Here is a 12,850-nt window from a genome sequence, read left to right as displayed (position 1 = left end):
CTATATACATTTTTCCATAATATTTCGTGCCTTTATTCTCCGCAACAACTAGATCATACCGACTTAGAAACTGATTTTTTTTCAGGTCTGGCCTAGAACAAATTGATAAATAAGGTTCAACCCAAAAAAATACCCTGTATGTCAAAATTCCTTGAATTTGATAGGAAAAGGGCAGAAAAAACTGAAGGGAATAAAGGCGGAAACACGACGCGACCCGATGAAACTTGATGCGTGTTGAGTCGAATCAAATGTATTGTTTTCTATAGACCAGAATCATAACACGGGTCAACACCCGTTTTTGACTGCAAAGCATAAAATTTCGATAGTTTAGATCCTAATAAGACGAAAAAAAAATATATGGCATGAAAAAGTTTGCTTCTGTGTTTAGGAGACTGATTCAACGACAGCATTTACAATAAAAACAAGCAACATGTGGAGCCCATGGTTTGTCTTGATTCCAAACAGGAAAATCAAAATATGCTTCATAGGCTTCAGAGAGAACGTGAGATGTCTTTAATTCGTATTTCACGTCACGAATTATAATAAATTGACCACATATAAAACAAAATGCATCAGCATCGTATTTACACTTTCTTGACGATATTTGAAGTTTGTCTGGGCTAGTAAACAACACCTGATCATTGTTTATGACTCGAGTGCCCTCTAGTGGCACCTTGTAAACGTAAACACCCCACTCTCATCGGACGATCTTTTTGAATTATTAAAAATTATTAAAAAAATGTAGAACAACTATTAATACTATAACTATCACAAAAGCAAACTTTATATCAAAAAAAGTTATTTTCTTTTCGTTTTTGTGCATAATTAACCGGAAAATCCTAGTATAAACGTTAGGACAAAGAACAAAAATTTTTTTGTAGAGTCGTGTAATATCAAAGATTAACTCTTTGATACTATGAACACCTCACGCGACACCACGAGCGTACAAGTCACCCGTTCCAGACGCGTCGCGTTTTAATAATGTGTTTCCGCCTCAAGGTATTTCTGGTACTTCCGCATGCGATTTTATATTCATACAATATGCACAGTAAGCAAAATTTCAAAAAAATTTAATTTCATTGGGTATTTATTGATTTTAGGAACTTTTTGGGTCACTAACGTGAAACACTACGAAAGCTGAGGACTGATATCTAATAACTAAATGTTACCGTTTAGTGCAAGAATTTACGCAGGAGCAAATCGTTGATTTCATTTTTAATTGATTTTGTTTCAGAGATTGGGAGTGAAAACCCTAAAAAGTTTATTAAGAAATACCGTTAACTGGCGTTTACAGTGGTAAAATTACTCGAAATTATCACAATTTATCCAAACACAAATCTGTTGTTACTTTCGTTTCAAGTTTATGATCCAAAAAATGGGGGGGACCTAATGAGAGGCTGCAAGGTTCAATTAAATCAGGAAAATTACTTAATTCCAGAGACTGTCTCTGTTAAAACCGAATTAAATTAAATTATTTTTTTATGAAATTTTGATTACTGTACCAAAATATATAGTTCGAAAGTTATGGTTAACTGAATAAAGGAAGAAAGACCCTTTGAATATACATAGATTATTTCGACTCGGGTCAGTGTCTTATATCAACCCTTAGCTTCCGGTCATTTAGCAATGAATCACCTTGTATATTCAGAATAAAAAGTCTCCCAACTCGAATTCTGGATCCGCCCCTGAGTTTACTGTAGGCAGATAGATTTCTCTATCTACGGTTTAAGTTTAAACTGACTTCTTGAACTAAGAAGCTTTGCATTTCCTATGTAATAGAACTGTAGATTACGTAGGGAAATGAGAAGTAATAATTATTGCTGTGACAAGAAAAAAAAATACATGTAAAGAACCAAAAATGGCATAGATAATGGAACGATCAGCTGATCTTGTCAACTTGTCTATGACCATATGTCATAACCCAGAGACAAGAGACAACCACTGACTTAACCTATATATGAAAATACATATTGTTTTTGTTGTCATTTTACAATTCACCAAATTTAAATTTAAATTAAGTGTCTCTGTTAAGTCTATGTTTGTTTCCTTCAGGCTGATAAGCAACACAGGTTTCGTAATTTGTTATAAACAATATGTTGATGGTTGACGAATCTTCTGACGAACATCTATTGAAATGTTCAACATGCAATAAGCCATTATCAGTGGCTCCAATTTATCATAACGTTACCATTGGAAGTGTATGTGGTAGATGTGCTCAAAATGGTTTAATCGATGGAAACAGTGATGCTTGTTGGGAGAGACAAATTATTGTCGAAAACATTGCAAATTATTTGCTTTTTCCTTGTTCATACCAAGTCTTCGGATGTATGGTTGAACTTCAATGGGACTCTGTTGTGAATCATGAAGACACTTGCCCATACTCAGATATTGTTTGTCCTCTATCACATGAATATTTCGGGAGTCAGTGCTCTTGGATTGATGACCATTATAATCTAACCAAGCATATCAAAAGAAAGCATAAAAATATGTTTTGCATCCCTCCAAGCATGAAAATAACAGAAAAATGTGAGAATAACGTCCTTTTTTCTGAGATTGCAGGAAATTTGATAATCATTATGTTGATATTCAATAATGAGTTGAATAAATATTCATGTTATTTATTTGGGGAATTTTCTTTAGAAGAATGCAATTCATACCGATGTCAAGTAAATATTTCAAGTATTGAATTGGCTAATCCAGTGAAGTTAAGAAATGTACCAATGCAACCCTTTGCCAGAAATTACCTCAAAAGAGTTGATGGGGGTGTAGAAATTGATCTTAATGAGCATTTGAAAAATATTTCTCCTACAACAAACGATTTATTATTATCATTCAATGTTTTAAAAGAAAGAAATTCTGAGGAAACCCAATTTGACGCAAAATTACTACAGGAGTTGGAATGTCCTATTTGTTATGAATTAATGAAACCCCCAATCTTCATATGTGAAAAAGGTCATAATATATGTGAAGTATGCTGCAATAAAGTTGACAGGTGTCCTGTTTGTAGAAAAAATTTGTTAGGTAAGTCGAAACTTTATAATCATTGTTCTGATCTACAATTATTTTTGTAACTCCTGTCAGATTTCTGAAGCTGGGAGAAGGAAAAAAATGATCAACTACAATTTTGTAGAGCTCAAAAGGTTCTATGAAAATGTCCTTGATGCCATATATACAGTCCCTGGCCAGTTTATTAGACGCACTGAGGATTTTTTTTATATTTACTGGTATTGCCCGAGAAAAAAGCAAAATATTCTAATTTCACTTCCACAGAATGTCAGTTTTATCTAGGACTTCCATTAAATTGTTCTATTTGGCATTTATTTTTGATGTTGTCATATTAGTATTACAGTATGAATCAGTACTTATGTCTTCCAGAGGACGTCTTGCGTGCTGCAGGTTCGGATGTTATTTCGATAAACCACATATGAAATCATCATCCACGAATGCAGCAAACTAAACAATTCTGCATTGATATTATGAAGCTCTCATAGCTACACAAGATGGCTCAGCAAAATATTAGAATTTAATTTCCAACTTTGTTGAAACATCAATAAATCAATATTCTTTATTGAATATGATATATTATATGTGAAAACCATTTACAGATGAAGTATATAATATAACATATATACATTCAATTTAATAATTCAATATTCAAAAACCAATAACTTATAACCAATTTCAAAGCGCGTTTAATTGAGATTTTGCATCGAATCAATGCGTCAAATAATTTGGCCAGGGACTGTATGTACATGTATTCATGTACGCTGCAGAATCTTCGCACTCTACCCCAAAAACGGTTGATCGTGTGAAAAAAAGGTTCGAACAAAGGATGTAGAGAATTTTACACTCTGCAAGTTATTACGTGCTAATGTAATTGACGCAATAGGAACCGAGATATTGTTGAAAAACCGATTTTTATGACCATATTGACCTTCATTATCTTAAGACGCGGACACGATAGCATTTGTGACTTTCAAGATAATATTTAGAACGACAAAACAAAGGTATATACCAATTTGCAGCTTATTATCTTTCATTTCAAGGTGAAACCCTTAATATGACTAGGCTATGCACCTGTGATGACTTATTAAAGATGGTACCTCTAGTATCCAGTTCCGTATCTCGAAATACTTTTTCTATATAGTGCTATGTTAAACAGGAGACACGCCAGCACGTCACCCTGTCTCAAGCCCAGGGTTGTTTCGAAGGAATCTGAGATATCATTCTGTATTTTTACGTGGCACATAGCTTTCGACATTGTCATATTTGTCAGTCCAGAGTCCAATTAGGGTTTTTGGAATGCGTAATTCATTTATAGCTTGTAGTTGGGGAGCCGACGATGCTATATCGGGATTTACTCGAGCGTCGTGGAGACCTAGTGGATTTTGAAGATTAGATGGGAGGAAGGAAAAAAGGTTCTATGATGTATGCACTTTCAGCGGTGGGGAAAGCGTCCGCAGGGTCTCAAAGATGTAAAAAAAAATCGTCTGGTGTACATACTCGAGCGTGTCAGATTAAGATAATGTATATGCTCTACGTGTCTCTGATAATGAATTCATGCTTATCTGACAGTTTGCGCGGTGGCCGTACGGAAGAGTTGAAAATGGTAAAAAACGAACGTGTCAGATTTTTGGAGGATATGTTAATTGGACCCAAAGGAAGCTACTTTTCAAGGGACTGACCATTTGGGCGTGACGAAAGGTCACAGCGGACCTTTGAAAATGTGAAAAAAAATCGTTACTTGTACATACCCGAGCGTGTCAGAATTTCATACAGATGGTTAATATGGGTGTTGTAGACGTGTTGACCCATCAATTTGACCCTAATCAGGGGGGGTTTTCTTAATCTGATACTTTGAAGATGATAAAAATACTTTTTTTTTAAATATTTCCCTCCCTGTACCTCTAATCGTTTTTGTATTCATTATGAAAGTTGTGAAGATAATATAATTCTACACAACGTTTGTCTGAAGCAATTTTACATACTCTTAACCGTTCTCGAGTTAGAGGGTGATAAGGGCGAGAAGCTTAGCCACACATGCGAAAGGGTATGGTCAATGTAGAATCCCAGTCTAATCTACAATTGTCAAAATCAAAGATTATAGAGTAGAAAGATAGGAAACGCCCTCATATCGCTGGTACTAAAAACCGACTACATTTTGGCCAGTGAAAACACGCGTGACAATGAGATGGCGCTAAAAACGCCCTATCAATACAGGAAAACTTTTTGATTAACAGTTTTCTGTTTTTTGATTGAGGGGCGCGAAATTCGAATTCTATTCCTTGTATTGAATTTTAATATCGACTTTGTTTCTATCAGAAAACAAACATCCTGAGCGACAAAACAAAAGTATGGTTTTGCTTTGTGATCAGGATGTTAGTTTTCATCTAAATATTGTTTGGAATCAATTGATATCAACAAATAACGCTGTTGGATGTGCTATATGTTTATTTGCAATTCATACAAAATTTACAGAAATTGAAATAGCAAAGTGGGCAATAAATGAAGCTTTTCTTGGGACACTAAAGTATATGGTGATCGGCTATACGTTGAAGGTGTTGTTTCTGTACAATAGGTTGTTCTGAATTGATGAACTTAGTTGAATTTGTAAAATATACATATATCAGAAATTAATATGAACCAATATTCAATAAACCATCATAGCATACATATTCCAGATACTTACATATGTCGGTATTATTTAAAGAATTTTCAGAACCACACTTAAAAAAAAACTTGCAGACATATGCACGACCTGTATGTCGGTATAGTTTCTTGGTGCTTTTTTATGATTTCCTTATGATATGGTCTCTTCATGACACAATATACAAATTGATTAATGAATGAACAAAACACTCACAGCAGGTTTCATAAAACTTTGACTTTCTAAACAACAATTTGACAGTCACTTGGTTCCCAAATGGAAATCAATAAAACCTCTGCTTTTCTCAATATATTGAAAGAGTAGCAATTGAGAATCATTGAATGGACCTATAAAGATCATCATTTTCACTTAATAGGCCGTTCATGCAAGGGATGCTTTCTGCATACAACAATTTACGTCGATGAACAGTTCTCAGTTGACCTGCAGTGAAATGTTCATTGCACATGGTGTAGTTAGTAGTGTTTGCTGAAGTAATTGTCTTCAAGCCCTGAGAGTTTTGTCCACTTCGGAGCACTGAAAATAAGAATCAATGAATGACCGATTCACATGTTACGACTTTTAATACTTACGCTTCCATTTTCCTTAGTTGAGTGAAAAACTTAATCACGTAAAATACATTTTATTATTTGATCCACCGTTCTTCACCATTCAATAATTTTCGAACAATATTTTGATGTTTTCACCAAGAAATAACACAAAAAATCAGCAACTAGAACGAGCCAGATAAACAAAAAGCGGAATGAGAATCAAAACATTCAAAACCTCTTTGATCAAAATTGACGTCTGAAATCTTAAAAAATGTCATATATTTCTGCAAATGGCACTCAAATTAATATTTTAACCAGTCCTAGCGTTTTAAAAACACGCGTGACACACAGATGTCGCTCAAATCGCTTTAGTCGCCTCGTTTCCCATCTTTCTACTCTATAATCTTTGGTCAAAATGACAAGGTATTTCTATGATGACAATTTCTAAATTAGTCACGAAAATTTTAGTGTTGTCTGTGACTAAACCTTAGAATGTACTATTTTTCAACGAGTGAATTTTCGCTTCAGCATGTATCGCTAAACACCTCGCATTAATCGCCATATATAGGCGAGACAAGTGGTTTCACTTATCGCCTTCTTCTGCTTTATCCGGAACTCTGATTATAGATATAAATTTTTTTGTAATACAATGTAATAGTCCGAATAAAGTTATTATTATTATTATCTCAAAAACGTTTGAACGTAGAAAAAATTGCTTTTGACAAAATTTGTAGAAAATGTTATGCTCTACAACTTTTATAATGAATGCGAAAAAGATTTGAAGCCCAGGGAAGGAGATAATTCAAAAAAACTGATTTTTTTGACCTTTATGGCCAATTTTTATTGTTTCGGCTTGCTAAAACTCAGATTATATATTTTCCGTTATTCTTGAATCATTAGCTTTAAAATAAGAAAAAACGCCATTCCCCCTATATACAGGTCTAATTTTTGGTAGAGGTACTCTACAGGGTCCAAGGTATGTCCCCTTATATTAATCTGACAAGCTCGAGTAAATCCCGAATTTCCCTCTATCTCCCCAACTATTGGTATAGCTTTGGTCTTAGAAGGCTATCATAGGCCGCCTTAAAGTCAATGAAAAGTTGGAACGTGTCGATGCTGTATTCGTAGCACTTTTCCAGCATCTGGCGTAGTACGAAAAAAGTCTGTTGTCGATCTACCAATTCGGAATCCGCATTAGTATGTATTGTCCGATTCTAGGTTCTGCTTGCGTCCTTATGCGGGATGTCACGATATATGACAGTATTTTATAAGTAGTATTTAGTAGTGTAATCGCTCGATAATTATGTACTGCATTCCAACTGATCACCTTTCTTGCGCAAAGTGCATATAATCCCTACGTTCCACTCTACTGGCATTTGTTTTTCACGCCAGACTTTTCGGATAACTTGTAGCATGATTTCCTCCAATACTTCTCCACCAGCTTTGATGAGTTCTGCCAAAGAGGTTCCTCTTTGCCATTACGCCCTGAAAATTTTATCCACTTCGGAAAACTGAAAATAAAAATTCACGAATGACCGAGTCACATGTTTCCAGTTTTAATACTTACATTTCCATTTAGTTAAGTGAAGTAAAAAACTTAATTCCGGAAATTCCATTTTATTCGAACGATATTAAGAGGTTTCTACCAAGAAAGTAGACGAATAAATTTAATAATCAGCAACTAGTACGAGTTAGAGATAAACAAAAGGCGGTACGAGAATCAAAACATTCAAAACCTCTTTGATCGAAATGACCATCTGAAATCTTACATCATTTCATATGTTTCTGCAAATGGCCCTCGAATTAATATTTTAACCAGTCTTAGGGTCTTAGAAAAACATTTGAAACACAGATGGCACTCACATCACTTTAGTGGCTTCGTTTCCCATCTTTCTACTCCATCTTTGTTCCTTTTTAGTTGCTGATTATTGAAATTTGTATCAAATTTTTTGGTGAAAACCTAAAAATATCGTTCGAAAATTATTGTATTGTGAAGAACTGTCGATCAAATAAAACGAATCTCACTAAGGAAAATGGAAATGTAGTATTGAAACTGGTAACATGTAACTCGGTCATTCATTGTTTTTTGTTTTCAGTGCTACGAAGTGGATGAAATTTTCAGTGCGTGAAGGCCTGCAAACACTACTAACTACACCATGTGTGATGAACAATTTACTGCAAGTCGATTGACAACTGTTCATCCACGTAAATTGTTGTATGCAGGAAGCATCTCTTGTATGAAGGGCCCATTAATGGGAAATTATGACTTTTATTCGTCCATTCAAAGATTCTCAATTGCTATTCCTTCAGTATATTCAGAAATGCAAAGGTTTTATCCATTCGTATTGGCTATCGAGTGACTGTCAAATTGTTGTTTTGAAAGTCAAAGTTTTATGAAACCTGCCCTGAGTGTTTCGTTCATTCATTAATCAATTTGTATATTGTGTCATAAAGAGACCATATCATAAAGAAATTATAAAGAAACTATACTGACGGGCTAACAGGTCTTGTATACCTGAGTGAAGTTTTTTTAATTGGGGTTCTGAAAATTCTGTAAATAATATGTAAGTAACTGAAATGTGTATGCTAAGATGGTATATTGGATATTGGCTCATATCAATTTCTGATATGAATTGTACAAATTCAACTAAGTTTATTAATTCAAAACAACGTATTGAACAGAAATAACACCTTTGACGTATAGCAGATCACCATATACTTTTGTGTCCTAGTCAAATCTCTATTCGTTGTCCATAATTTCAAATATTGCAAATAAAAATATAGCACATCCGACAGCGTGTTTCATTGATATCAATTGATTCCGAACAATGTTCAGATGAAAAGTAACATTCTGATCACAAAACAAAACCATACTTTTGTTTTGTTGCTCAGGATGTTTGTTTTCTGGTCTCAGCAAAGTCGATATTAAATTCAAAACAAACAATAGAATTCTAATTTCGCGCCCCCAAATTATAAAACAGAAAACTGTTATTAAACAATTTTTCTGTATTGACAGTACGTTTTCAGCGCCTTCTCGTTGTCAAATGTGTTTTCACTGATAAAAATGTAGTCGGTTTTTAGTACTAGAGATATGAGGGCGTTTCCTATCTTTCTACTCTACAGTGACTTTATACACCACAGTGGCGACAATAGTCGATTTCGACCGTTTAGGGATGGGCAAACGTGAAAAAAATATCGATATATATTGTATCGATATTTCCCGACAGTATCGATATATATCGATAGTGTTCATGTAAACAGTGTGTTCAGAGTTCAGACTGATTTTAGCATTGAGTTATTCATCTAAGAAGAGATTAAAAGGAGTATTGTGAGTATAAAAACGAGCATAATATGTTAATTGGAAAATAAAATGAACTTGTAGGTTATATGACCTGAAATATGAAACAAATATATTTACAAATTCATTATATTTTCATATTAATATATATGATGTTTGTTTTCACACTCACCTTGCTCTTTTTGAGCCTTTCTCAGATGGATAAATGAATATGAACAACGGTCGAAATACACAGTCCAAATTTATGAATGAACAACTAAGTGATTCTTGGCAAATTACCAACATAGTTTATTGTTCAGAAATGCGAAAAAGCACAATCCAGTCATTTACAGAATATTTCAAATTTGATCAAGACGATTTTTCGTCCAAGCAAAACATATTCGAACGACTCGAATAGCACGGGACAGGCACAGAATCACGCAAACTGTCACAAATGTAAACATTGTCCGCCATTTAAGGTCGAAAACCGTCCAACCAATCAAAAAGCGGACGCCTATTGTCGCCACTGTGGTATATGAAGTCACTGTATTCTACTCTATAATTTATGCAACAGGCGGTACGAGAATCAAAACATTCAAAACCTCTTTGATCAAAATGGTCATCTGAAATCTCAACAAAATTTCATATGTTTCTGCAAATGTCCCTCGAATTAATATTTTAACCAGTCTTAGGGCCTTAAGAACACATTTAAAACACAGATGGCGCTCACATCACTTTTTCGCTCCGTTTCCTATTTTTCTACTCTATAATCTTTGGGTCAGAGAGATTGAAAAGCCATCTGTCAACCGTAGAGACCGGCCTTTGGAATTGTTGATGAGGTTCAATCGGTTAACACTGTCAACAGCATTTTTCAGGATTTCGGTTCTTACGTGACGGTAATTAACTTACGGATGATACCCTTAATTTGAAGGCTACGCACCTTATAGAAATCTGTTCCAATCCAACAAATACCTAAAAAATGTTTCGATAGATGCATGTTGGCCATATATGTACAATTTGCATTGGATAGAAAGCCAGCTTTTCTCCTTAAACCGCATTTTCTTATTGTTTGTGTATTTTATTGTTTCTTTTTGCAGGTGGTAGGAATTTCACACTAGAGACTCTAGCATCGAAAGTTAACTATCCCTGTGTGAATAGACATCTAGGCTGCACTTACATTGCAATGTTACCACAAATTGAAGATCATCAACGTGATTGTTCGTATGTTGCCAGAAAATGTTTTGTCGGTAGCTGCCAGTGGGAAGGATTGAATACGAGTTTTGAGAATCATCTGGAAGATAAACATTTGAATAATTTGCTGAAGCTGGATACATTTAAAGTTCACCACATAAATATGAAAAATCAAGACTATATTATGATTCATGATGATGATATTTTTGTTTTGAAATTTAGTTTCGATAATAAGGATAACCTCAAGTACGCTGTTCTGCATTATGGACGTGAAGTTACCAGTTATAAATATAACCTCATACTGAAGGACCCAACATGTGGCATTAGCATAACTCTTTCAAACTGTTGTGAGCCAGTGCTAACTGCATCTGACATTATGCATTATAACAACAGTTTCACGTCATTACCATTCTCTTTTCTGTCGCAGTTTTTGTTGAATTTTCATCAAATAGAGTTCAAGCTGCATATTCAATATGAAAATTAGTTATGCGACACCTTCGTATGTATAGTTTTATGTAAGGAAATATGAAAAATATACATAGGAACAGACTGTTAATCGAAATCTATGATGGTTGGATTGATTTATTATCAAAATGTATAATTAATTTTCATTGGATAATTTGATATGAAAGATGAAAATCATTTTTTTTTTTAGTTTTTGTAATATTCATTATGTATATAGTTTTATGAAAAAAACTTTCTGAAAAGAGTTTGTCTTTTATTCGAATGCTCTACAAAACATAAATTCAACAAGAAATGAAACTAAAATATATATTGACAGTACAGGATATTCATGACAAATTTCAACATTGGAGATGACTTTGAATTATTCTAAAGTGTTTCGGACTATACATCAGGGTTGGGATAAAGTATGGAACCAAGTATCTAATATCTTCAACAATATTATATGAAACTTGTTATTTCGAATTGGGCCATCACTGTAACTAAGGTGTCTCAAGGTCTTGGTCTTGGATCTAGATAATTCCTATATGATTCAGAAAACGCAGTTTGTTTTTTTCAATTTGAATCAGTCTCAAAGCGGCTTCAAACAACCAAACAATTTTTTCAGGTCGTCAGAGGCTAGTAAGGTCTTGTAACGACGTTTCCTTGGGTATCTCGAGCTCCAGCTATTCTTTGAAGGGGAAAATAGTAGGGAGGGTACCTTTCTGGTGGCTTCGAATAGAAGAAAAGGTTCTGTGTTATCTGGGGTGATAGCGATAACCAGTGAAAGTCAAAATCAGAGTTCACAAATTTATTCGTTGGCTCTCAATAAGGAACACACAAGGCACTATTATAAATTCAGTTGAGTGAAAAGCGCAATACAAGGGGTGGAATAAAAACAGTCTACTTCTCACAACTAAGGTCTTCCTCGGAATTAAATACAAATAGTAATACAAAAGTGGTGAATTCACGCAGTGAATCGGACAGACAGAAAGAGGGGGGATCCGATCTCAAACACGCAACGGGTGTTACGGATTCGTTCGCCATCTTGAACCAAGACACCCTTAACGGGCAATGGAGTCGGGGCTCAGTTTCAAAACTAGGTACGGGATTGCTGTCTTTTGCTTTCAACATGTTTGCACTCTGGTCAGAAATCGTACTTCCAGCGAAGAGGAACAAAAGGATAAGTTTAAAGGGTTCACAATAGTTTACCACTCTGGTTTCTGCTTCGAACATGTTTGCACTCCGGCCAGAAATCGAAGGTACTCCCAGTGGTAGAACTAGGTAGGATAAGGGGTTGAAACTGAGGTTCGGAGTAAAGTTCGGAGTGCTGTCTCACCTCTAGACTAGTTCTACAGAAGTTTCTAGCGGTTGCTCTGGCACTAGCTACTTGGTGAGCGGTTAAACTCATGGTGGCAACCTCAACTTAAACGCTAAGGAGAAAAAAAATGATCGCACTCTATCGTGGTCAACGACCTAAGCGTTAGACAGAATTCAGGACTATTTAAAATAATTTTCTGAAGTTGAATCGCTACTAATCACAGACTCGAACACTCAGTACAGACTCAATCAAAATTCAGAATTAACACCAGCAACCGTGTGAGTAAGAATCAATCAAAATTCAGAATTAATTCACCAGCGGGGGAACATCTTGCTTTATACGTACCGGTGGGGGGTGGAAAAGGAATGTGTCTCAGTCGCCGAAATTCGCGCCGATGAAAACGTCTCGACTTCGGCTTATCGGTA

General features: G+C 35.0%; 1 protein-coding gene across 1 annotated transcript; it reads left to right on the top strand.

Moving 5' to 3' along the window:
• The first annotated feature begins 2,020 nt into the window (after nt 1–2,020).
• LOC123311687 lies at nt 2,021–11,283 on the top strand. Its single transcript, XM_044895759.1, has 2 exons — nt 2,021–3,021; nt 10,570–11,283. The coding sequence occupies exons 1-2, from the start codon at nt 2,094–2,096 to the stop codon at nt 11,145–11,147; spliced, it is 1,506 nt and encodes a 501-aa protein (XP_044751694.1). The 5' UTR covers nt 2,021–2,093; the 3' UTR covers nt 11,148–11,283.
• Nucleotides 11,284–12,850: the final 1,567 nt, after the last annotated feature.

Source organism: Coccinella septempunctata, chromosome 1 (genome assembly GCF_907165205.1).
Source record: "Coccinella septempunctata chromosome 1, icCocSept1.1, whole genome shotgun sequence".
Taxonomy (NCBI): Eukaryota; Metazoa; Arthropoda; class Insecta; order Coleoptera; family Coccinellidae; genus Coccinella; species Coccinella septempunctata.
Note: the sequence above shows the minus strand (reverse complement) of the source record. Positions and strands in the feature narration are given on the sequence as shown.